The 27,002-nt window shown below is 45.4% G+C and overlaps 1 protein-coding gene across 3 annotated transcripts in view; it reads right to left on the bottom strand.

Annotated features, from left to right (window-relative positions):
- The window catches only part of SGCG (sarcoglycan gamma), a 151,978-nt gene that overhangs the window by 83,209 nt on the left and 41,767 nt on the right, over positions 1–27,002 (bottom strand). For 2 of the 3 annotated variants that reach the window (XM_075919276.2, XM_025179380.3), the window contains exons 2-4: positions 23,451–23,648; positions 15,065–15,166; positions 5,550–5,637 (exon numbers count right to left, since the gene is read on the bottom strand). In XM_075919276.2, the coding sequence (XP_075775391.1) occupies positions 5,550–5,637; positions 15,065–15,166; positions 23,451–23,648 (388 nt within the window). The remainder of the gene's footprint in view (positions 1–5,549; positions 5,638–15,064; positions 15,167–23,450; positions 23,649–27,002) is intronic. The other variant, XM_025179381.3, reaches the window with a different exon arrangement.

Raw genomic sequence — 27,002 nt, 5'->3', positions numbered from 1 at the left:
ATGAATAGGAGAGGCCACGGGCTGAATGGAAACATGATAGCACAGAATAGGGGACTGCATACACCACTAGAATCTCACCCTCAGTCACACTTACAGATAATGTTTCTTTAGATAGAATCTATAGTAAACAGCACTGTTCCTGCATTACCCTACTGTGGTACCCACCCATGATAGAGTGTTCCTGAGACAGCCAACTGGACGTTAGTTTATAATTATGTAGGTATGGTTTCCACAAGAGCTAGGCCATCAAGAGGCTGCAGTGAACTGGTGAGCCAGGGAATGTGCAGTAGCAGTAGAAACAAGGAGCCTCATGGTGGAAGCTCTTTGCCTTTACTGAACCTGGGGGTGATTTGTAGGTTATGAGAGGAGTTCCAGTTCATTCATGAGAAGTGCATATCTAGGACTTCCTATTGGAAAATTCTAGAGAAACTCAGCTAGTAAGATGCAGTTTTCATTCCTCTGTGGATAATTCTTATGGTAAAATAGGTATCTAAATCAGTCTTTTAAACACTTATTCTAGGATTCTAACATTTGATTTTGAATCACTATCTACCGTAGGCGCAAGTGTTTATAATTCTTTTGTTGAAATATAATGTAATAATCTTGACAGTACCATATCCCTGGACTGTTCCAAACTTATTACCATAAATGTTCCACAACTGCCATTACTTATCTTTGTAAGCTGGATGGACTGCTGAGAAATGGTTAACTGTCACTAAAGTACAGGGCATTAATTGTTTAGCAAGGCCCTATTCATAGCAATTGTAACTGGACCCCTCATTGAAAAATCCATGAGTATGTTTTTCAAACTTATAATAGCAACACTGTGACAAATTAGGGTCAAGACACACCCAAGAGGAGAACAGGGAATTTGAACAGTCAAATTATCTGATAGTATACAATGTTACTGTGCTATAGAAATGTTAAGGTGTTTGAAAAAGCTTGTAACATTCTGAACTCTGTGTTCATTATGAACTCTGTATGCGGGCTGTGGTTATGAATGCATGTATTTGTGTATATTAAAAAGTATGCTCCTAATTTATGCTGCTGTGTTCAGCTCCAGCTGACAGCAGGATGGTGAGCAGTCGGAAGGAAGGTCTGCCTCCCCAAGCACAGGAGACTAGCACCAAGCACCTAGCATTGTACAACACAGGAAAAGATGAATGAAGGACCATTAAAGTTAATGAGGAAACACTGAGACATCCAGGCTTACCAGACAGGTGGGAATTTTCCCCACTATGAATAACTCTGAATCACCATGCCAGGAAAAAAAGGGGGGAATGGAAGGTCAGGGTGGGGAGGCTCTTAAGAAGGAGGAGAAATTTTCATACCGAATCTGAGGGACAGTCACTTGCAGGTGCTGTCTATGAAACACTGGATCCTCTCTAGAACTGGGAGTACATTGGGAAGCTGTTTGGGTAACTTGAATCAGAAAAGGCAGTTTATCTAATTTGAAAAGCCGGAGGTTTCATTTTATCCTAGCCAGTTCTTGCATGTACAAACTCTCTAGAGCAGGGGTGCGCAAATTTCAGACCACGGGCCAGATCCAGTCTGCAGGCCACACCTGCCAGCGCCACTTCTCTCCTCCTGCAGAGCTCAAAACAGCAGACTGCAGAAGGGCTTGTCGCACATGGTCAGCTTGGCAATCCCTGTACTATACAGCAGGAGCCAACGGAGCCATGGCAGACCCCAATGCTCCCTCTGAGTCTCCCATGGATGCCAGCACTCCTGCAGCAATCCTCATCTGCCATTGGTCAGGGATGCAGGAGAGCTCTGGCCTGGATTTCTGTGGAGATTCTGGACCTTATTGAGGTCTATGGGGAGGAGACCAAGCTGCAGGATTTGTGCACCAGAAAGAGGAATGCCAATGTGTATGGCTGGATGGCTGCCAGCCTGGCAGACAAGGGCCACAACTGGATCCTCGACCAGGTCTAGATGAAGATAAAAGAGCTCCAGTAGGCTACAAGAAGGCCAGGGAGCAGAGCAGATGCTCCGGGGAGGCACCACACACATGCCGCTACTATGAATAGCTCAATGCCATCCAGGGAGGAGGGGCCAGTCACCTCTCCTCCCCATTGCCATTGAGTCTGGCCATGACACACCTGGCTTCAGACTCCATAAGGATGGGGTTGCAGATGATGATGAGGAAGACCAGGAGGAGACTAGGTAGATGACCATGCCCACCAGCGAGGACCTGCTCCTCACCTTGGAGTCAGACCCCCTCCCAGGATGTCTCCCAGGCTTAGGACGAATCTAAGGAAGGCACTTCTGGTGACTTCTATCACTTTCCTTATACAAACAAAGGGGTGGGCAACTGACTGTGGGGGCTACATGCTCCTTGCTTGGCCTTCTTGGCCTAGGGATTGCACAATAGCCTGTGCATGTGAGTGCATGTTGAGCACCAGTCCGGAGCACTCAGCTCCATGACGCTCTCACACTGGTACCCCTCGGTCTTTCTCACAAGGTTCCTGGAGAAGCTTGCCTTACTCCAGCCTCTGTGGTGGGACACCTTCCCACAACAAGCCACCACTAAGGAGCTTGGATCATGGAACCACACAGCCATGCCGCGCACAGCACAGGGTCATGCCCACACTCAAGCAGCATTCACTCCCAGTCAATCATAGCAATGTGGAGGAGACTGATCCTGTGCATAGGAACTGTTCGGAAGAAGGAAGAGGAAGGGACCCTAGTAGCACTCTCTCCAGCAAGCGGCCTTTGCCGCTCACACACACTTCCGCCAACTCCCCCATCCCCATTTACCATGGGCAGGGAAATAAGTTCTCTCTCTGCGGGATGCTGTCAGTGCCAAATCCGGTGTGTGCGGGACACAGAGGGAAGCCAACTTGTCCCATCTCCCACACCTCCCACTTGTAGGCTCCTGGCCTGGCTGGCACCTTCCCATGTGTGCTTGTCCCTGGGCCGTCGGTGTAGCAAAACTTCCCTGGAACATTCATGCTCCTGAAGGAAAGTGCCTGCTGTCTAGGCGACATATGGCCTTGCTTGAAGCATATCACCATCATCTGAACCAAGACCTTCAATGTCAGCTAAGAGATTAGGGCTAGGCTTCATACACACTGGGTATGTCTACACTACAAAGTTAGTTCAAACTAACAGACGTTATTTCGAACTAACTTTGATAGGCGCTACACATACAAACCGCTAGTTCGAACTTAATTCGAACTAGCGGAGCGCTTAGTTCGAACTAGGTAAACCTCATTTTACGAGGATTAAGCCTAGTTCGAACTAGCTAGTTCGAATTAAGGGCTGTGTAGACCCTTAATTCGAACTAGTGGGAGGCTAGCCCTTCCCAGGTTTCCCTGGTGGCCACTCTGGCCAACACCAGGGAAACTCTATTGCCCCCCTCCCGGCCCCGGAGCCCTTAAAGGGCCACAGGCTGGCTACACAGTTTGTGCCAGTTGCAAGGCTGCCAGCACCCGTGCCAGCAGACCCTGCACCTGCCACACCATGAGCCAGCCACCCGATGACACCCAGCCATCCACTGCTCCCCAGGACCAGCCTGGCGGCTCCCAGGAGCCTGCCCGGGGGCGCAAAAGGCGGGTGCCCGCTTGGTCAAGTGCGGAGATCGTGGACCTCATCGAGGTTTGGGGGGAAGCCTCCAATGTCCATGATCTCCGCACTAGCCACAGGAACGTGGCCATCTACAGCCGCATGGCTGCCAGCCTGGCTGCCAGGGGCCACCTGCGCAGCCGGGAGCAGGTCCGGTGCAAAATTAAGGACCTGCGGCAGTCCTACTCCTGGGCCTGCCAGCCAGGGGCCGACTTGGAGGCCTGCCCACACTTCCACGCCCTGGACCGCCTCCTGGGGGCTCATGCCGTCCCTGCCCCCCGGGACGTGATAGACCCCGGGGCAGAGGGCCCGCTCCTGGAGCCGGAGGAGGAGGAGGAGGGCTCTGAGAGCCAGGAGCCTGCCGCCAGCCTGCCCAGGACCCGGGACCCCCGAGGCACCCCACAGAGCCGCTCGCCTGTGTCGTCCGAGGCCGGGGAGGGTGTTCTGGGTCCACTGTCGGTCCTCCCAGCGCTCCAGGACGATGCGGTCCCACCAGTCGGTGCTGGTGTCCAGACGCCAGACGCGGCGGGGCACGCCGGTGCCAGGGCACCGCGGAGCACATGGCCGCATGCATGGTGCAGGCCACCAGTCACCTCTCCGCCACCCCCCATGGCTTCCCCTCCTAGTCCCTCCATGGGCCCGAGAACATAGGGCGCTGGGACCTCTCGGGCAGCCAAAGCCTCATGAAGAACCAGAAGCAGGCACTAGTCCAAGCCCTATCCTTGAGCCCCCTCTCCCACCACTCCCCCATTCCAGGTTCTTTCCCCAGTCCCTCCCCTGTAATATACCGCCCCAATAAACAGTCCAGGTGTTTCACAAATGAAGACTATTTTATTTGCTCTGCGGGGAGGGAGGGGGGAAGGAAAGGGATGGGTGGGGAAGGAAAGGCACACAGAGGGAATGCAAGGGCCCATTGTGGAAAGGTACAGGGGAGAGTCTCACAGCTAGTCTTGCATGAAATTCTCCCTCAAGGCCTCTCTGATAAGGACAGCCCCTTGATGTGCTCTTCGAATGGCACTAGTGTCTGGATGCTCATATAATCTCCCCAGCCATTCAGCTTCTGTCCCCCACCCTGATAGGAAAGTCTCTCCCTTGCTGTTACATAGGTTGTAGAGCACACAGCAGGCCACCATCACAAAGGGGATATAGCACTCACTGAGATCCAGGCAGGTGACGAGATTCTGTAACCTCCCCTTTAAATTCACACTCCACCACCGTGCAGCATCTGCTCAGCCTGGTGTTGAAGTGCTCCTTGCTGGGGTCCATGCTGCCTGGATGTAGGGCTTCATGAGCCATGGGAACCAGGGGTAGGCTGCATCATTCAGGATGCAGATGGGCATGGCCACCTCCCCAACTCTGATGGTGTGGTCAGGAAAAAAAGTGTCAATGTGCATCTTTCAGAACAGGCAAGAATTTCAGAAGATGTGGGCATCATGTGCCTTCCCTGACCATCTGATGCTGATGTTGGTGAAGTGTCCCTTGTGATCCACAAGGGCCTATAGCACCATGGAGAAGTACTCTTTTCTGTTTATGTAGACTGAGGCATGGGGATTGAGGCTAAGCTATCCACAATAGTGTCCATGTTGCCCAGAGTGATGACCCTCCGTAGAAGCACATGGTTGATGGCCAGAACACTTCCAGGCAGGAGCGGCAGCAGCTGCTCCTAGAGCACAATAGAACCGCTGATGCTGCTCTGCTGGGGATGCTTTGTCCCGGCAGGAGAGGCATCAGCTGTTCCGTTGCTCTCTACAGTAGAGTCAGTATCATCCGACATATTCGGTAATCTGACCAAGTGTCGGTCCCGTTTAGGTCAGATTATAGGGACTCTACTGTACATATTGTGTGACAAGTGGGCTATTCAAATGTGGCTATCATAATGAGCAATTAGAATGTATACACTCCTTTATATATTAGAAGCTCTCTATTAATATTCATTAAAATCCATAAAAAATGCTAAATGAAGGCAAATAATTTAGACTTACCCACATTTAATCTGCCTGTGATTTCACCATCTGAATTACGAGCATTCACAGTCACATTATGAGCAGACTGTAGAAGTAGTGATGAATCCTACCGTATCAAGAAAGATTTGCACATTTAGCAGAACAAACATATCTCAAAACAATGTATATAATTTATCATTGTCATGTATATTATTAATAAAGTAATTACAAGGGCCTTTGTAATAGAAAACCAGCCAAAGTGTGAAGTCTCTGAATGAATATTTTGTGTTTAGAGCACTCATTTAATTGACAGATGTAACAAAATCCAGAAAACCTAATTATTTGTTTAAGCCTTCAACACACTGCTACACAGCAGAAATGGACCCAAATTACCATCCTTAATTCAAGCACTCTTTGAACTGTGAACATATTCAGATCTGGAGCTGGCCCGTGCCTCTATACTCAGTCTAAGAGGGTATGTCTACACTACAGCACTAATTCAAACTAACTTAATTCAAATTAGTTAATTCGAACTAAGCTAATTCAAATTAGTGCATCTAGAACTAAAAACTAATTCGAATTAGCGTTTTGCTAATTCAAAATAGCATGTCCACATTGAGTGGACCCTGAACCGAAGTTAAGGCTGGCCGGAACCAGTGCTGGCAGGGCATCAGGTTAGGACTTAGAGTGTGGAGCTGCTGCCTCAGGCTAGCTGAGGGCTGTGCTTAAAGGGACCCTACCCCCACCCCGGACAGACAGCTCTCAGGGTTCCCCGCTTGCTTTTCTACCTCGAGGAGGGACAGCAAAGCAGTCCTGTCTTGGAGTGCCCTGAGTGCCCACACTCGGCACATCACAGCACTTGGCCATCAGCCCGGCTGCACTTGCTGCAGGCTGCTATCCGGGGGGTTTCAATAGAGGGACTGTCAGGATCCAGGAGACCCTGCAGAAGAGCTTCCACCCCGAGGAGCCCGCAGAGCCACCCCAGTCCTCCCCATCGGGGGCTCGTGCCCCATTCCTCCCTCATCTCCTTTCACTTACCCCTCCCTAGCCCCCTTCCTGATGTAAAAAATAAAGGACACGTGTTCAAAAATAGAAAATCTCTTAATTTAACAAAACTGGGGGCGGGGGGATTAACCTCTGGAGAGACTGGGAAAAGGAGGTGGGAGAGGAGAAGAGAGAGGGTGAGAGAGGGGAGGGGGAAACCTGGGAGGAGGAAGCTGGCAGGGGGAAGCCAGGGGAAGAAGGAGGAGGGGAAGTATAAAACTATGGTACGCCAGATCTTCAGTACTGTGTACAGATGTGGTCTCCTCACCTCAAAAAAGATATTTTGGCCTCGGAAAGGGTTCATAAAAGGGCAACTAAAATGATTAGGGGTTTGGAACAGGTCCCATATGAAGAGAGGCTAAAGAGACTGGGACTTTTCAGCTTAGAAAAGAGGAGACTGAGGGTATGTCTACACTACCCCGCTAGTTCGAACTAGCGGGGTAATGTATGCATACCGAACGTGCAACTGAAGCCCGGGATTTGAATTTCCCGGGCTTCATTTGCATAAGCGGGGAGCCGCCATTTTTAAATCCCCGCTGGTTCGAACCCCGTGTAGCCGCGCTACACGGGGTTCGAACCAGCGGGGATTTAAAAATGGCGGCTCCCCGCTTATGCAAATGAAGCCCGGGAAAGTCAAATCCCGGGCTTCATTTGCACGTTCGGTATGCATACATTACCCCGCTAGTTCGAACTAGCGGGGTAGTGTAGACATACCCTGAGGGGGGATATAATAGAGGTATATAAAATCATGAGTGGTGTGGAGAGGGTGAATAAAGAAAAGTTCTGCATTAGTTCCCATAATATAAGGACTAGAGGACACCAAATGAAATGAATGGACAGCAGGTTTAAAACTAATAAGTGAAAGTTCTTCTTCACACAGCACATAGTCAACCTATGGAACTCTTTGCCACAGGAGGCTGTAAAGGCTATAACTATAAGGGTATGTCTACACTACAAAGTTAATTCGAACTAACAGACGTTAGTTCGAATTAATTTGATAGGCGCTACACATACAAACCGCTAGTTCGAACTTAATTCGAACGAGCGGAGCGCTTAATTCGAACTAGGTAAACCTCATTCTACGAGGACTAACGCCTAGTTCGAATTAACTAGTTCGAATTAAGGGCTGTGTAGCCACTTAATTCGAACTAGTGGGAGGCTAGCCCTCCCCAGCTTTCCCTGGTGGCCACTCTGGGCCAAACCAGGAAAACTCTTCTGCCCCCCTCCCGGCCCCAGAGCCCTTAAAGGGGCACGGGCTGGCTACAGTGCCCGTGCCAGGTGCAAGCCTGCCAGCACCCAGCCAGCAGACCCTGCACCTGGCACGGCTCGAGCCAGCCACCCGCTGCCACCCAGCCCTCTTCCTCTTCCCGGGACCAGGCTGGCGGCTCCCGGGAGCCTGCCCAGGTCCTCAAGAGGCGAGCGCCCACCTGGTTTAGTGCAGACATTGTGGACCTCATCCACGACCGCCGCACTAGGCACAGGAAAGTGGCCGTCTAGGGCAGGATAGCTGCCAGCCTGGCCACCCAGGAGCAGGTTGGCATGAAAATCAAGGTGGTCCACTGAGACCCCCGACCCTGAGCCCTGAGCTTACAATGGCCGTACTGGGTCAGACCAAAGGTCCATCTAGCCCAGTAGCCTGTCTGCTGACAGCGGCCAACACTAAGTACCCTGGAGGGGATGGACCGAAGACAATGACCAAGCCATTTGTCTCGTGCCATCCCTCTCCAGTCTTCCACAAACAGAGGCCAGGGACACCATTCCTACCCCCTGGTTAATACCATTCCATGGACCCAACCTCCATGACTTTATCTCACTTCTCTTTAAACGCTGTTCTAGTTCTAGCCTTCACAGCCTCCTGCAGCAAGGAGTTCCACAGGTTGACTATTTGCTTTGTGAAGAAGAACTTTCTGTTGTTAGTATGAAGCCTACTACCCATTCATTTCATTTGGTGTCCTTTAGTCCTTCTATTATGGGAACTAATGAAGAACTTTTCTTTATGTACCCTCTCCACACCACTCATGCTTTTATAGACCTCTATCATATTCCTCCTCAGTCTCCTCTTTTCTAAGCTGAGAAGTCCCAGTCTCTTCAGCCTCTCTTCATATGGGACCTGTTCCAAACCCCTGACCATTTTAGTTGCCCTCATCTCTCCCACCCTCTCTCTTCCCGTCTCCCACCTTACTTTCCCAGTCTCCCAGAGTTTTGTTCAATAAAGAGAGTCTCTATTTTTGAACACACGTGTCCTTTATTTTGTACATCAGGAAGGGGGGCTATGGAGGGGTAAGTGGAAGGAGGTGAGGGAGGAATGGGGTACGAGCCCCCGATGGGGAGGACTTGGCTGGCTCTGTGGGCTCCTCGGGGTAGAAACTCTCCTGAAGCCCCTTGATTGACCACCCCCCCTCCGGATGGCAGCCTGCGGCAAGTGCAGCCGGGCTGATGGCCGAGTGCTGTGATGTGCCGAGTGTGGGCACTCAGGGCACTCCAAGCCAGGACTACTTTGCCTGAGAACTGTCTGTCCGGGGTGGGGGTCCGGTTCCTTTAAGTACAGCTCTCGGCTAGCCTGAGGCAGCAGCTCCACGCTCTAAGTCCTAACCTGATGCCCTGCCGGCACTGCTTCCTTCAGCCATCCTTAACCTTAGTTCTGGGTCCACTCAATGTGGATATGCTAGTTCGAATTAGCAAAATGCTAATTCGAACTAGTTTTTAAGTCTAGATGCGCTTATTCGAATTAGCTTATTTCGAATTAACTAATTCGAACTAAGTTAGTTTGAATTAGTGCTGTAGTGTAGACATACCCTAAGGGTATGTCTACACTACAGAGTTAGTTCGAACTAACGGACGTTAGTTCGAACTAACTTTAATAGGCGCTACACTAGCGATCCGCTAGTTCGAATTTAATTCGAACTAGCGGAGCGCTTAGTTCGAACTAGGTAAATCTCATTTTACGAGGATTAAGCCTAGTTCGAACTAGCTAGTTGGAATTAAGGGCTGTGCAGACCCTTAATTCGAACTAGTGGGAGGCTAAGGCTTCCCAGGTTTCCCTCCCGGCCCCGGACCCCTTAAAGGGGCACGGGCTGGCTACGGTGCCCGTGCCAGGTGCAAGCCTGCCAGCACCCAGCCAGCAGACCCTACACCTGGCACGGATCGAGCCACCCACCCGATGCCCCCCAGCTCTCCCCCTCTTCCCGGGACCAGGCTGGCGGCTCCCGGGAGCTTGCCCGGGACCGCAAGAGGCGGGCACCCGCCTGGGCTAGTGCGGACATCGTGGACCTCATCCACGATCTCCGCACTAGGCACAGGAAGGTGGCCATCCAGGACAGGATAGCTGCCAGCCTGGCCACCCAGGAGCAGGTTGGCATGAAAATCAAGGTGGTCCACTGAGACCCCCGACCCTGAGCCCTGAGCTTACAATGGCCGTCCTGGGTCAGACCAAAGGTCCATCTAGCCCAGTAGCCTGTCTGCCGACAGCGGCCAACCCTAGGTACCCTGGAGGGGATGGACCGGAGACAGTGACCAAGCCATTTGTCTCGTGCCATCCCTCTCCAGCCTTCCACAAATCTTGGCCAGGGACACCACTTCTACCCCTGGCTACTACCACTCCATGGACCCAACCTCCATCACTTGATCTCACTTCCCTTTAAACTCTGTTCTAGTTCTAGCCTTCACAGCCTCCTGCAGCAAGGAGTTCCACAGGTTGACTCTTTGCTTTGTGAAGAACAACTTTCTGTTACTAGTTTGAAGCCTGCTACCCATTCCTTTCATTTGGTGTCCTCTAGTCCTTCTTTATGGGAACTAATGAAGAACTTTTCTGTATGCACCCTCTGCACCCAACTCCTGCTTTTAGAGACCTCTATCCTGTCCCCCCTCCGTCTCCTCTTTTCTAAGCTGAGAAGTCCCAGTCTCTTTAGCCTCTCTTCATATGGGACCTGTTCCCAACCCCTGATCATTTTAGTTGCCCTCCCCTCTCCCAGCCTCTCTCTTCCCCTCTCGCACCTCCTTTTCCCAGTCTCCCCCAGTTTTGTTCAATAAAGACAGATTCCATTTTTGAACACAATTGTCCTTTATTTTGTACATCAAGAAGAGGGGCTAGGGAAGGGTAAGTGGAAGGAGGTGAGGGAGGAATGGGGCACGAGCCCCCGATGGGGAGGACTGGGCTGGCTCTGCGGGCTTCTGGGGGTGGAAGCTCTCCTGCAGCCCCCCAATTGTCCCCGGGCTGATGGCCGAGTGGTGTGATGTGCCCAGTGTGGGCACTCCGGGCACTCCAAGCCAGGACTGGTTTTCAAGCGGGGCACCCCTGAGAACTGTCTGTCCAGGGTAGGGGTCGGGTCCCTTTAAGCACAGCCCTCGGCTAGCCTGAGACAGCATCTCCACGCTCTAAGTCCTCCTCTGATGCCCTGCCGGCACTGCTTCCGGCCATCCTTAAGCCCTGTTCAGGGTCCACTTAATGTGGACATGCTAGTTCGAATTAGCAAAACGCTAATTTGAACTAGTTTTTAGTTCTAGATGCGTTAGTTCGAATTAGCTTAGTTCGAATTAGCGCTGTAGTGTAGACATACCCTAACAGACTTTAAAGAGAAGTTACATAAATTCATGGTCCATGGAGTGCTATTAGCCAGGGGGTAGCAATGGTGTCCCTGGCCTCTGTTTGTGGAAGTCTGAAGACGGATGGCACGAGACAAATTGCTTGGGGTATGTCTATAGTACCCCGCTAGTTTGAACTAGCGGGGGTAATGTAGTCATCCGCCGTTGCCGCGGCTACACGGGGTTCGAACTAGCCGGCATTGAAAAATGGCGCCAGCCGGCTTCATGCAAATGAAGCCCGGGAAATTCAAATCCCGGGCTTTATTTGCAACTGCGGATGACTACATTACCCCCGCTAGTTCGAACTAGCGGGGTAGTGTAGACATAACCTCAGTCATTGTCTTTGGTCCATCCCCTCTCGGGTACCTGGTGCTGGCCCCTGTCGGCAGACAGGCTACTGGGCTAGATGGACCTTCGTCTGACCCAGTATGGCCATTCTTATGTTCTTAGCTCAGGGCTCAGGGTCAGGGGTCTTACCGGACCAACTTGATTTTCGTGCAAACCTGCTCCTAGGTTTGCATGTGGCCTTTGGTGGCCAGGCTGGCAGCTATCCTGCCCTAGACGGACGCTTTCCTGTGCCTAGTGCAGGAGATTGTGGAGGTTGGAGGCCTCCCCCAAAACCTCGATGAGGTCCACGATCTCCACACTTTACCAGGCGGGCGCCTGCCTCTTGCGACCCCGGGCAGGCTCCTAGGAGCCGCCAGCCTAGTCCTGGGAAGAGGCGGAGGGCTGGGTGGCAGCAGGTGGCTGGCTCATGCTGTGCCAGGTGCAGGGTCAGCTGGCTGGGTGCTGGCAGGCTTGCAACTGGCACAAGTACTGTAGCCAGACTGCGCCCCTTTAAGGGCTCCGGGGCCAGGAGGGGGGCAGAAGAGTATCCCTGGTTTGGCCCAGAGTGGCCACCAGGGCAACCTGGGAAGGGCTAGCCTCCAACTAGTTCGAATTTAAGTGGCTACACAGCCCTTATTTTGAACTACTTAATTCGAAGTAGGCGCTACTCCTCGTAGAATGAGGTTTACCTAGTTCGAATTAAGTGCTCCGCTAGTTCGATTTAAATTTGAACTAGTGGTTTGTATGTGTAGCCCCTATTAAAGTTAATTTGAACTAATGGCTGTTAGTTCGAATTAACTTTGTAGTGTAGACATACCCAGAAATACTTAGCTCCAGCTATCTTTTCCCTTAAATTAGTGGCCTGGACTACCTCCAACTGGCACTTATCATCCATAAACAGTTACTCCAAGTTTTCCTTACAAATTCACCTTTTTCTGATCAAGTAGGTAGATGAGGAAGTCAACATTGTATTTTTATTATCTCACCCACATTTTCACAAACTATTCTTCACTTCTGGTCACTCTAAAACACAAAACATGATATGTATATATATATTGAGATGGCAGCAGCCTACAGTTAAAATGTGCTACAAAATGATTATCGATTCCTCGAAATATTAGAATGTAAAATCTCAGGAACCACACTGTAGCCAGACAGGAACCCTCCATTTTTGCTTGCCTGAAGCATGCAGGGCATACAGAGCAGTAAAAGTCTTGAACAGAAGGCCCGGATATGCAGGCTGCTGTGACCCTGGATGGCTGTAGACAGAGATACGCCAATTGCTGACCAAGAGGCTGCCGAGGAATGCCCTTGACTGAAACCTATATTGATACGAACAAACAGCCGTCTGCGGGGGGGAGGAATCTCCCGCCCAGTAAAAAAAAGTCCAGTACTCACAATTTAGTTATTTCTCTTGCAAGTGTAAATTAAGTTGAAACTCCCTTGTAAGAACTGGCGTCACAAAGACAGACCAACACAATTTGGCATCTTAGATAAGAAAGAGGATATGGGCCCCTATGGGTATAAATACGGGTCCAGCAGCACACTTACTCTGAGTGTCAATCTACCATCTATCTGCTGATCGGGTTAGGTGTTTGACCTCCAGAGGTTCCACGGGGACGCCCACCTCGTATTCGTCTTTCCTAGGAATTGAGGGACCGGCCCTGGCCTGATACGCTGGAGTTGAGAGGCACAGAAGGGGGTAAAAATTGTACCTGGATGTGGTCCTTTCTCTTAAGTGTACACATAGACTTAGAGCTCTTTAAAGATTAAGCTGTCACTTGGTACCATTATTTCTATTTTCTATCTTTATTTTCGCTGTAACCATTTTTTAAGATCTATATTTGCTAGCAGTTAAGAAATAGAGCAATAGCCATTGTAACCGTATGATTTATAAGCTTCTTTAATAAACCTGTAACTGTTTAAGCTTTAATCTGACTCCTTCAGTTGCTGTAACAGAACCAAGCACAATTTAAAAGAACTTCAGCCGGTCATAGGGACAGGTATAGGGAGAGCTTGAGCGTTTGGATCGTGTCACTTCCAGAGGACAGATCCGTTGGGACATCTCTCAGCCTCCTTGGCTGCCCACTGCGAAGGGATCCTGTATTCTAGCAGTTGAAATCTGAGATGTAATAAGCTTTTCCTATAAATTCTGGGGCGTCTGTCAGCTTATTGGCTGCCCTCCATGACGGGACCCTGGTCCTAGCGGTAAAGACAGAGACATTAAACTTCTCGGGGCGCCCTTCAGCCTCCTAGGCTGCCCGCTGCGATGGGACTTTGTATCCCAGCAGTTGAAGACTCGGGTGTAACACACACACACACACACACACACACACACACAGTGCCCTGACCATTGTCTGACACACACTATAAATAATATACTATCTCATGGGAATCAATTCACACAATAAACATGGATTTTTCTCTCATTGTAGGAGAGGAAGAAATTATTAAAACTTGCGGGTACATCTAGACTACACCTCTCTGTCGACAGAGAGATGTAGATTAGGCACACTGAAATTTCTAATGAGGCAGGAATTTAAATATCCCATGCTTCATTAGAATAAATGAGGTTTACAGGATCTTTCGAAAAAGGGATGGATTTTCGAAAGATCTGCGTCTAGACTGCCACTTTTTTCAAAAAAGCTCCATTTTGAAAAAAAGTGGCAGCCATGTTTATGCTAATGAAGCACGGGATATTTAAATCCCTGCCTCATTAGCAATTTTGACGTATTTAATCTACATCTTTCTGTTAATAAAGAGGTGTAGTCTAGATGCAGCCTGGGAGATGGAGACTTGGTAAAAATGTGATAAAGTCTCCTGTGGAAATGCCATAATATTAGACGCTTGAATGATTTATTCTTTTCTTGACAGAATCTCTTTTTAAATTAAAACACAAACAAAAATACCTTATCCAAAATACACAACAATAATTTTAAAGTGTAGTCCTGAAGTGACCAAAATCTATAATATTAGCCCAACTGATGCAATTATTGTCTATCTTTTGATAACATTTTAGCGCTTGAATCCCAGAGTTCCTGCACTCCTGCAGAAAATTGGTCCTTTGTAAAACAGAGTCATGACTGCACCCCTTCCATCAGCTGTATTGTCATTTTCACATAAATGGCTATTCAGGAAGCATAGAGCCCAATGTTGTCCCTCCCCCCACCTGGCCAACATGATGGTGGTGGTGAGGCCCTCTGTAGATAGATCCTTGTAGTGAGGCTACTTGTAAACCCTTAAGAGTTGAACTCATGGTTACCAAGATACCTCAGTTTACAGGAAAAGAGATACAAAAATAGACTAAATAAAAACATTTAAAAACTCCCTAAAATACTCCTAAAGTTTTAACAACACTCAGCTGGAATGACCTACCTAACTCACTCATGTTTTTATCATCTGAGAGCAATATGATTAAGTAGTTTATGTTGGTAAATGTCACTGAAGTATCTTAGTGCTGCCTTGTTACACCAAATTTTATATATTTCTATACATACCATATATTCTATACATGCACATAAACATTTTTATATATATTAATTTTATTAATGGATTTCTGTACATTAATTCTCTTTCAGCATGGCTTATCAATATTTACTTACCATTCTAGAGCGAATTTCTTTGGCATACAAAGGATATAAGAATTCTGACTCTCCTTCCAGTTGAAGTCCTTCTTTTGTAACATGGACATATCCCATTCCCGTCTGTGGAAAAGATGAAAAAGTAATATGTACTTTATTTTCACTGCAGTTTTTATTTCTTTTTCATTTGTTACATTGGATCATTATAGAATTATCTTTTCCCCCCTATGATATTAATGACGATAACTGCACTTAACACTAGGACTTAACACTTTGGTTAGCATTTCAAAATTTGTCAATGAATTCCAAACAATTCTTCTTAGGGAATGATACATTTGTATGACCAGACATAACAATACCTTTTATTAATAATGTGTTTTTGAGGAAAAAACATAAAAATGTGATGCAAGAAAGAAAGCTGTTAGTGTAGTTGAGCTCTGTATGTTGAGATACTTCATCAGCAAGGACATGATGAAGCCTGTTTAAGAAGAAAAAACATCTAAGTTCAAAAAGGAATATGTATTGTTCTTCACACATCTTTTGTGCTTACTTTCCAAGAATGTATGAACAATTTATTTTTACACATAGAAGTGCTCAAATAGAGTAAATCTTTAAGATCAGAGGCTTGAGTACTTGCTCTGTTGGTGGTATATTTATTTGGAATGAGACACTGCTTGACACATAAAAGGGAGAGAAGTTTTGTGATTTCCCTTTTCATTTTTAATTCTTATTTTTAACGTCCAAGTCTTCTCTTCTCCTCTGTCCTTCTACGAACACTCCAACTGTCAGAATCTCTCAGGATTCACATTTCTTTCTGTCTTGCCTATTCCTTCAGTCATTTTTACACCATGTTGCTTAGATCCTTCCTCATTCTCTCTCATTCCTTTCATCCCAGTTGTCTCTTCCTTCTCATTCACCATCTTGTTTCACTCTCTTTTTCTTCTTCCCCTCTTCCTTGGTATATAGTTGGTAACATGAAAAATATAGTTGGGGACAATTCTAATTATTTTAGGGTCTGGGCCTAAAAGAATTTCCAATGATCACTCAGGCATTCTGAAAGAGCAAAGAACTGAGCCTGGTGCCATACCCACTAAACAATTACAGAGTATTTAATTACGCTATTTAATTCAACTTATTACATAAAAAGGAAGTGACACTGAACACAATCATTTGGCTGTGTAGATTACACAATATATTTACAAGAAGAAGCAAATACCTTGTAGCAAATGTCGATATAGAATATCTACTATGTAAGAAGCCACCAGTGAGAGGAATAAATTTAGTTCTATACAAAGTAAAGCACCCAGCCACTTTTCTTGCATTTTCTTTACCCATAAGGGCTACTGTAACTCACATACTTACACTGCATCATTTGGTTGACTTTATACGCAAGGAAAGGAAGAGATGCAGCAAGGAGGACATTCTGTTCAATATAGATTCTGATATTAGGTTCATCATTGTAGTATCTAAATACAGTATTTGAGCTGAATCCACTGCGTTGCATAAATGCAGAGATCACGGCACATCAGCTTAGTCAGTAGGGCCTAAAGACATCTGGAGGTGGGTTTTCATAATAGCTAGATATACTCCATCACTGTTTCCGAAGCTGTAGAACATTGCCTGATCCTTTTAAAGGGTAATATTACTTGCATTGATTGACAATGGATCAGAAAGTTAGATTGAAAATGGATCAGGTTAGATAGACATCTGTCAGGGATGGTGTAGACGGAGCTTGGTCCTGCCTTGAGGGCGGGGGGCTGGACTCGATGACCTCTCGAGGTCCCTTCCAGTCCTATGATTCTATGATTCTAAGGTTCTTTTCCTAGAATCAGTTTACAAAGAACTAAAACTAATGTGTTCAGTATCTTGTAGGGACTCTTGGGCTGCATCTAGACTGGCATGATTTTGCACAAAAGCGGCCGCTTTTGCGCAAAATATTGCCGCCTGTCTACACTGGCCGTATTTGTGCAAGAACACTGACTTTGTAATGTACAAAATCAGTGGTTCTTGCGCAAATACTCTGACGCTCCCGCTCAGGGATAAGCCCTCTTGTGCAAGTATTCTTACGGAAGAGGGCCAGTGTAGACAGCAATATTAATTTCTTGCGTAAGAAAGCCCAGTGACTAAAATGGCCATCGGAGCTTTCTTGCGCAAGAGAGCATCTACACTGGCACAGATGCTTTTGAGCAAAAGAAAATCATTTGCGCAAAGGCACATGCCAGTATAGATGCTCTCTTGCGTAAATACTTTTAATGGAAAAACTTTTTTGTTAAAAGTATTTGCACAAAATCATGCCAGTCTAGATGCAGCCTTGGAGTATGTGGCAAAGACACTCACACTAAGGGCAAAGGCCTTAGAGATTTTAATCAGGGTCAATAATAAAGCCAGAAAAGCTCTGTGTCACATAAATGGACAGGAATAATACAGTACTAGGGATATCTGTGGTCTCATTATTTGCATAAGCGGTGAGGAGTCCTGTGGCACTTTATAGACTAACCAAAGTGTTGGAGCATAAGCTTTCGTGGTCAAAGACCCACTTCATCAGATGCACTTCGTGACATGCATCTGACGAAGTGGGTCTTTGACCACGAAAGCTTATGCTCCAACACTTTGATTAGTCTATAAGGTGCCATAGGACTCCTCGCCGCTTTTGCAGATTCAGACTAACACAGCTACCCCTCTGATTATTTGCATAAGCTCTTTGAATTGCATACTTACACTGCTAACCTGGAAGGCTGCTGGGGTCTGAAGTGCTGATGGCATGTAAAGGCCTAATGAATGAAGCATAGCCCTTGAGGTCATGGAGCTTCAAGTTCATCTGCTCCATAAAAAGGGAGGAGTCTTCAAAGAGAAGGTCCTGAATGTATTGCAGAACTTTGTGAGGTTGGCCAGAAGATTGATGCCATAGAGAGCGTCTCCTAGTGACGGCTGACATCAGAAGACTGGTTGCCCCAGACAGTCACATCTAGAGCCATTGGAAGAGACGTCCTAGCCACAGTCTTGCTCTCCTTTAGCATAGTCACAAATTTTGACTCAAGTCCTACAGTAGAGAGTCTTTAAATATGGACACAGATTAAAATCATACTTTCTTACCAAAGCCTGCTGGAAACACATAAACCTCCCATCCGAGAAGATCCAGCCTTTTGGCTTCTTTATATTTGGAGGTAGCACTTGACTGCCTATCTGTTCTGCTCATTTGCCACTGCTACAACAAAAGGATCCTGAGGAAGGGTATGAGTAAAGTATTCATATCCACTTGCTGGGAGATAGTATTTCTTTTCAGCCCTCATTGAGGTTTGGAGCAGAGAAGCAGGAGCCTGCCACAGTGTGTTAATGAGACCCAACACTGATTCATTTATGGGCAAGGTCACTCTGGAGGGAGGAGCTGCAGCCAAAATGTCACCCAGAATGTGTGCCAATTTCGTTAGTTCCTCCACCTTCAGGCCCAAATTTGCCATGAACCTTTTTAGGAGGCTTGGTGGTCCCTGAAGTAGTCTTGAGGGAGCAGGGTACAAGGGCTTGTAATTGCCTCATCTAGAGATGAGGAGGAGGAGCGTGAGTTCCTTCCTGTTTCTCTGCTTCCACCTCGTCTGTTGTGACCATGTTCTGGACAACAGCACTGAGGTTGGTTCTGGAGTTGGGTTCTGGAGCTGGATGGAAAGAAGTGGTAGTTCACCTTTCTGACACCACCAAGGATGAGCAGTGGGAAGTGGGGGACAGTCCTGGAGAAAAAGCCCAATCATACTAATATTATCACTGCATCAGCCAGCAGCCTTGTGTCAGGTAGTCAGGGAAAGGTACCAAAGTCTGGAGGTGCATAGACTGGTAGGTCTTGGATGGAGTGAAGCTTACAGAAAGTGGAAACTTGGACAAATGACCAGGGAGGAGTTTAAATGTATAGCTCGAGAATGCCGGGGGGTTATCGGGAAGGCGAAAGCGCAAATGGAATTGCGCCTGGCTAAGGATGTGAAGGATAATAAGAAAGGTTTCTATAGGCATGTTAACAAGAAGAAGGTGATCAGAGAGGGTGTGCGGCCCCTAATGGATGAAGGAGGTAACCTAGAGACAGATGATGTGGGGAAAGCTGAAGTACTCAATGCTTTCTTTGCCTCTGTATTCACGGACAAGGTTGGCTTCTGGACTTCTGCGCCAAGTGACGCAAGATGGGATGAAGATGGACAGCCCGTGGTGGGTAAAGAACAGGTTAGGAACTATTTAGAAAAGCTAAACGTACACAAATCCATGGGTCCGGACTTAAAGCATCTGAGGGTACTGAGGGAGTTGGCAAATGTCCTTGAAGAGCCTTTGGCTATTATCTTTGAAAAGTTGCGGAGATTGGGAGAAATCCCGGATGATTGGAAAAAGGCAAATGTAGTGCCCATCTTCAAAAAAGGGAAGAAGGACAATCCAGGGAACTATAGGCCGGTCAGTCTTACATCGGTTCCCGGAAAAATCATGGACGGGATCCATTTTGAGGCACTTGGACGAGAGGAAAGTGATTAGGAATAGTCAGCATGGATTCACAAAGGGCAAGTCGTGCCTGACCAATCTGATTAGCTTCTATGATGAGGTAACTGGCTCGGTGGACATGGGAAAGTCAGTGGATGTGATATACCTTGACTTTAGCAAGGCTTTTGATACAGTCTCCCACAATATTATTGCCAGCAAGCTAAGGGAATGTGGATTGGATAAATGGACAGTAAAATGGATAGAAAGATGGCTAGAAGGCCGGGCCCAGCAGGTAGTGATCAACGGCTCGATGTCAGGATGGTGGTTGGTTTCTAGTGGAGTGCCCCAAGGTTCGGTTCTAGGACCGGTTTTGTTCAATATCTTTATTAATGACCTGGATGAGGGGATAGATTGCACCCTCAGCAAGTTTGCAGATGACACTAAGCTAGGGGGAGAGGTAGATATGCTGGAGGGCAGAGATAGGGTCCAGAGTGACTTAGACAAATTGGAGGATTGGGCCACAAGAAATCTGATGAGGTTCAACAAGGACAAGTGTAGAGTCCTGCACTCGGGACGGAAGAATCCCAAGCATAGTTACAAGCTGGGGACCAACCAGTTAAGAAGTAGTTCTGCAGAAAATGACCTGGGGGGTTACAGTGGATGAGAAGCTGGATATGAGTCAACAGTGTGCCCTTGTAGCCAAGAAGGCTAATGGCATATTAGGTTGCATTAAGAGGAGCATTGCCAGCAGATCCAGAGATGTCATTATTCCCCTGTATTCGGCTTTGGTGAGGCCACATCTGGAGTATTGTGTCCAGTTCTGGGCCCCCCACTACAAAAAGGATGTGGAAGCATTGGAGAGGGTCCAGCGGAGGGCAACCAAAATGATTAGGGGGCTGGAGCATAAGACTTATGAGGAGAGGCTGAGGGATTTGGGTCTGTTTAGTCTGCAGAAGCGAAGAGTGAGGGGGGATTTGATAGCAGCCTTCAACTTCTTGAAGGGAGGTTCCAAAGAGGATGAAGAGAGGCTATTCTCAGTAGTGACAGATGGCAGAACAAGAAGCAATGGTCTCAAGTTGTGGTGGGAGAGGTCTAGGTTGGATATTAGGAAAAAGTATTTCACTAGGAGGGTGGTGAAGCACTGGAATGGGTTACCTAGGGAAGTAGTGGAGTCTCCATTCCTAGAGGTGTTTAAGTCTCGACTTGACAAAACCCTGGCTGGGTTGATTTAGTTGGAATTGGTCCTGCCTAGAGCAGGGGGCTGGACTTGATGACCTTCTGAGGTCTCTTCCAGTTCTATGGTTCTATGATTCCCATTTGGATTCTGAAGAGGATTCTTCACCTGGAGACCATGGCAATGCAGTACATGCTGCAGCCCCAGGGCAGTGCTAAGAAACTAAGGACTGGTGGCAGGACAGTGATCAATGTGTTGGTGAGAATGAACTTGCCTGACCTTGTTCCCTTATTTCCCTGGTGGCCTTGGCTACTTGGAGATCCTTAGGTCAGGAGGTAAAGCAGGTCCTTCACTACCTGAAAGACATCCAAGGATCAAAGGGGTCAGCAAATGCCTGGCCCCATAGCTGCTCCCATTAGTTGGTGGCAGGTCCCATACTGGACTCAGCACTCTGGGTAGAGTCTGTGATGCTTTTAGTTGCTTGGGGGAAATTGAGCAGCCCAATGTGTGTCTCAATATGCCAGTCCCTCTACACTTGTCTCTCTGTGGCAACCTCTCTTAAGTTCACTGTTTCTTTTTTTTCCCCTTGGCACCAGGGATGGAGAACAGTACCAAGAGGAACATGGTGCTGAGGGAGCGCTCCACATTGGTGTCAAAATATTGTGCTCTAATTCAGAACAGTTCAGCTCCTAAATTGGTGCGGGGTTGGTGCAGTCCTTGATACTGGCACATACATACACAACTTCTGAGAGCTATAGAGCCAGCCTTATGGATACCATTCAAGGGAAAATCTCTGGCAACTGTGAGCACGGCACACACACATATCTAGCATAGAATGGACACGAGCAAGCATTTGAAAAAGAACGTGTTTAACTCATTCATTTTTGGGGAAGATGAGGCCTCATTTGAAGCAGGATACCCCAATCCTTTAGCAATAAATTACAAAAAAATCTCCAGAGATTAATAAGGAAGTCTGAAAAAAGGAATGAAAGTGGAGCGGAGAAAGTGCCCTATAAGTGAAGGGGAACTGGCGCCTGAACCATGGTCCTGCCCCTGCATCGCTTCTTTTCCCCAAGACCCCACCCTTGTGCTGTCTATTCCACCCAAAGTTCCCCCATTGCACTGACCCTTTTTCTTGACCGCCCCACCCGTATAGCTCCCTTTCCCCCAAGACACAGATCCTGCACTGACCCTTCCCCACAAGACCCCACCAATTGCTCCTCTATACCCTTCCATGTTGCCCATGCTTACAACCCATAAAAAGTGTGGTAGGGGAGCCATGGCCCCGTAGTACGCAATAGAAGGCAGGTGGCTGGGCTGGGACATAGCTGAGCCATTGCTTAGCTGGACATTTTAAGTACACAGGTGCTTGTAATATAAAATTGGAGAGAACTCTTAGAGTCAGGGCATTTCTACACTCTCCTGGCCAGAGGATCTGAGCCCACTTTGTGCTATTGTCCATGGGTCCTCTTGAGGAGGTCTAAAGATGGTGTGCCCCATACTGAGGAATTTACTGCTTTCTTTGCAGATAAGCAAGAAGGGACACAGTAGAGAGAATTTCTGAAAGGAGAGAGATTTTTTTGCCTATTTTTTTTGTACCATGACTCCTAGGAGATGAGCTGCCCATTGGCCATACAGGGGAGCCAAGACACAGCAAAATAAATTAGAGAAGCAAACCTTTACTGTGAACCTCAGCCACATACACAAAATTCATTGTGATTCACGATATACAGTCACCAAAATACATATTTTCCAAATGTGTTGCAAAATAGTTTAAAAATTAAACATGACATTCTGTACCTATAGTACACATAAAAAAAACTGTTTTGGGTGGGGGGATATGACTAAGAGGCATTTAAAATTCACCTGGTTATAGTAACAGAAAGAAGAGCATAGAGACAGCTCTATGAAGTCATAATGCCCCCTAATTCAGTGACTGTGGCATAATAAAGATAGATGCTAGAAACATTAACATAACACTCTTTACTGAATGGCAGGGGCAGAGCAGTAGGAATTTACTATTATTGTTTTCCTTAGAATAAGTCTATTCAAATCAACTGAGCATCAAAACTGCACGGCAGGAACAAATTAATTTAGCTTTGATATTCACTGATGCATTTTATTATATTCTGGCTCAAGTTTCAACTTGAGGACTTAATTTGGTTACACATTAAACTATTATTTAAAAATTAGGTGATAATAATATACGTATTGTAGTGAAAAGTTATTACATTTCTTCATGAACAATGTAGTTGCTTAACCTAAAGCATAAATTAGTTTCAATAATTTTGAGCTTTAACTTATTAATTTGCTAAATCTTAAATACTGGGGAAACAGGTGATTCAAAATTAGAGTATGAGTGCAGATAGGAAAAGACGCTGAACTAGTGACAACCACATTTGAACAGTAAACAATTCTGGAGGTATAAATTAACTAGAGCAATCATACTTTGTAAATGGCAGAAAAAACACACTGTGAGGCAAGAGGAACTAAAATCTCTGACAGAAATGTTTGAATTAACTGTAAATGTAAAATCATCAACATAAACATAATTAAAAATGACAAAATAGTGTTAGAGGGGTGAATGTTGTAAAAGAAGAATATTGAGTATGTATTTCCAACACAAAGGGAAATTCTAATTAACAAGGTAAGGGAAAGACAAGGTTATTACATAAAAAAAACCCTGGCAAACATAAGAAATAAGTGAGGTCATAAGGCAACAAAGGAGGAGAATACGATTAATAAAGCCTAGAAAGAGAATGGAAAATTAAAGAGGACACTTACTGGAGAAAACCACATCACTTTAAGAATCCAAATTGTCAAAGCAAAATTCACAACTAGGACAATAAGCAGAAGAAGGACAAACAGGTAGAGGCATCGTTTTCTCCAGCCGTAAATGCCAATTTTGTAGACATATTGGTTCTCCGGCCTCTCTAGTCTGGTGCCTTGTGTTGTTGTGGTGTATTGTTCACGTACCATCTGCTAGAAAGGAGGGTGGGGAAGTTAGAGTTTTGTTAACTATGTAAATTAATTCCTTTAAAAAAAATCCTGTAAGAGAAAAACAAAATCAAATGTCTACTACTTTAACTGATTTTGTTAACAGACTCACATTTACTGTATAATAACAGAGAATATCAACATTGTTGTCTCCTTTTTTACAATATGTCAACAAAAAATCTCACCTGAAATTATGACACTATTTATGTCATAATCTGAAACTCACTTAGCAGTAAGTGCACTATATAATAATATTGTAAACTATGCTGACGACCCTGTCAAGATAAAACATACATTTTAGGATTTTTTTTTAATTCCATGAGGTACTCTTTTCTGTTTTAAATATCAGTTCCATCACAACATATACTCCAATAATTGATATATACTGGAACTATTACAATTAGCCTGTTACAGAATTAAACTGTGCATCACTGGAATGCCAAAGTTTATTAGGTTTCATTACCTGTACATGAAGAAGGAAAAGAGGTTTTAAAATTGCAAAAGTAAAATATGCTTGCTCAACCCCTTATCAGAATAAACATTTAAAGATGTACTACTAATAGAAACATTAAACTAATACCCAGGGCTAAACATCTTCAGTCACACAGCATTATAGTTTTCAAAGAAGCACTTACTAAATCATAAAGGCAATTAGCTACTTACCATCCTACTATCCCTTAAAACATGAAGACTGTCACTAGTTCGCACTTTGAAAATATGGAAATTTTACATTTGAACCAAGAGAATAAAAACCTTAACAGCTGAAGCTGTTTATTGAAGACCAACACTGAGTAACATCTGTCTCAGCAGGGCTGATATAAACAAGGGGAACCCCCAAAATCCTAATGTCGGGAAGTAAACAGATTTTGTAAATTCAAGCATTTTCCATAAACAAGGTAAAGTCTCTGTGCTCTTACTTAAGAAAATATGTCCTTTCCCCTACAGTATTATGTTCCTAAATGAGCATTCCTTCAGGTAGGATTCACATGATTTTTTGTATCAATTTTGCATTTACTCCTGGGAATTAGATCACTATGCTCAGCACAAAGAATTTTAAAAATGTGATTAAATTACATCCTTGCCCAGCTGCTGAATTACTTTAACTCATTAGGGAAGTTCTTTCCAAACCTGCAGAACCATGCTGTGTCTGTAACAAGTAAGTGGTTCACAGTTCTGATCCCCAGCTTTAGGAATATCTGTCTTTTGTGTTATATATAGCTTTCTAATAAACCATGTGTCAAAGAAAATAGAATAGGTTTACAGTTAAATAGACATTTATATATCTCCTCTTAGTTAAAAAACCTGTAATTTACAAAACATTTCAAAGATTATGTTTATTCCATACTCAAATAAACACGCGTGTAACAACCTTTGTGTTTGGTCATTCACAATACTTTCTTGCTACAGCAGTGATTTGTTTGTATCAAGCTTGCTAACCCTCAAAATGTTGGTAAACAAATATTTTTACTTCCTGAAAATGCACGGTGGTAAAAAATAACCTAATAAAGTACTGTTAGGAGCTGAAGAGAAAACGTCAAATGAAAAGGAGTCTCACTTATACCATATGAAGGCAGGCAACTAAATACAGTACACCCTCATTATAAGGCCTTTCATAATAATGAACATTCAGCTATAATGAGCCAGATTCATGGATCCCACCTCAAGCCCCATTGCTGCATCAGGGGCTGACAGCTCCTCCAGCCCTGCAGGCTTGAGCCCCATGGATGAAGTAAGAGCTGAAACTTCCTCCTGACATCTCCTCTAGCCTGACTGCTGCAGTGACTACTGTACTGTACAGAGAAATTTTATAAGTTCTTGTACACAAATGGTAGAAGTCTAAATACCAAAATGGGCAAATGTAGGTACCTGGTGTGAAATGAGGATATTTACATAATAGGCACCACAGACAGATGGTGGGATGATGATCAATGGGACATGGTAATACCAAAGTACCAAAAATATAGGAATGACAAGAGTAGATAATGCTGGTGGGGAAGTGGCACTATATATAAAAGAAAGCACAGAATCAAAATATTTAATTAACCAAATTATACCACAGTTAGAATTCCACACTTGAATAATCAGAGTACAGCAGTAGGATATACTACCAACTACCTGACCAGGATGGTGATTGTGATTATGAAATGCTCAGGTAAATTAGAGAAGTTGTAAAAATAGAAAAAAAATCATTCATAAGGAGGGGATTTCAACTATTTCAATACAGACTGAGAACATGTCATGGTCATGTCAGAAAAGGATGTAGAAATGAAATTTCTAGACACGATTAATGACTGCTCCGTAAAACATCTTGTTCTGGGACCCACAAGAGGAGAGACAAATCTTGAGTTAATCCTAATTAGAACATAGAGTCTGGTCTAAAGCAGAAAGGGGAGGACAAAACTATTTAAAATTAGTATCTTTACTGAACATAATTTTAATCAAAACTGTGTTTATAGAGTGCAGGATGCCTGACTTGGAGGAGTCACTATATAATGCCACTATGCAAAAGCAGATTAGGACTTAAATTTCTCAGTCCAATGGAACTCAGGCACATGACAAAGTGATGCTGCTTGGATTTCAGAGAAGATAGCAGCAGTTTTTCAGAACACTATCAACTAAGTAAAGAGAACATGTTGAAATAAATAGTGCAGCGATAGTGATTTTCTGCTAGAGGGAGAATTATTCAGGCGAAATAGCGATTCCAGTAAAAAGGGAGTAAAGAAACCTGAGGATACCATTTGGAGATGTGTTCAAGTTAAAATCAAGTAGGCAGGGAAAACCCAAACTTATATAATTAGAATGACTTTCCCCTCTTTTCAGTCACAGCAAACAATACCAAATATGTACTATTGTCCCTAAAGTCTGTCACACTAATATACTTGGGATTTGCATATTTTATAGCATATAATAATTTTCATTTTAAAATTAGCTAAAAAGAGAGGGCTCCATGAGGTGTAATTTGTGTGAACAAGCACTGAAAACCCATTGAAGTGTTTGCATGCCCATCAGTGCAAATCTCCATAACTATGAGTTCATCACAACTAACCACATTATATGTCATTGCTGTTACTGCACTAGCTGGAAAAGTGGTCACTCTCAGCACAAGCTGAAGTGCTGTATCAGAATTTACTCTACTTAATTTGTGAATAAGTACTGTTAAAATGCTATATAAGACATCAAGTGTTTGCTTTTTTCTTTCACATATCATTATTTTTCATTTAAAATATCCTTTCTGGTGAAAAAATAATCTTTGTAATCTAATCAGAAACCTGCCTCAGAGTCAAAAGAGGCAGCAAAAGATTTTTACCTGATTTTACAAACATTACTTTAACCTAACCA

The sequence above is a fragment of the Pelodiscus sinensis genome, chromosome 1 (assembly GCF_052426305.1).
Source record: "Pelodiscus sinensis isolate ZL-2025 chromosome 1, ASM5242630v1, whole genome shotgun sequence".
Classification (NCBI taxonomy): domain Eukaryota; kingdom Metazoa; phylum Chordata; order Testudines; family Trionychidae; genus Pelodiscus; species Pelodiscus sinensis.
This window is presented reverse-complemented; position numbering and strand designations above follow the sequence as displayed.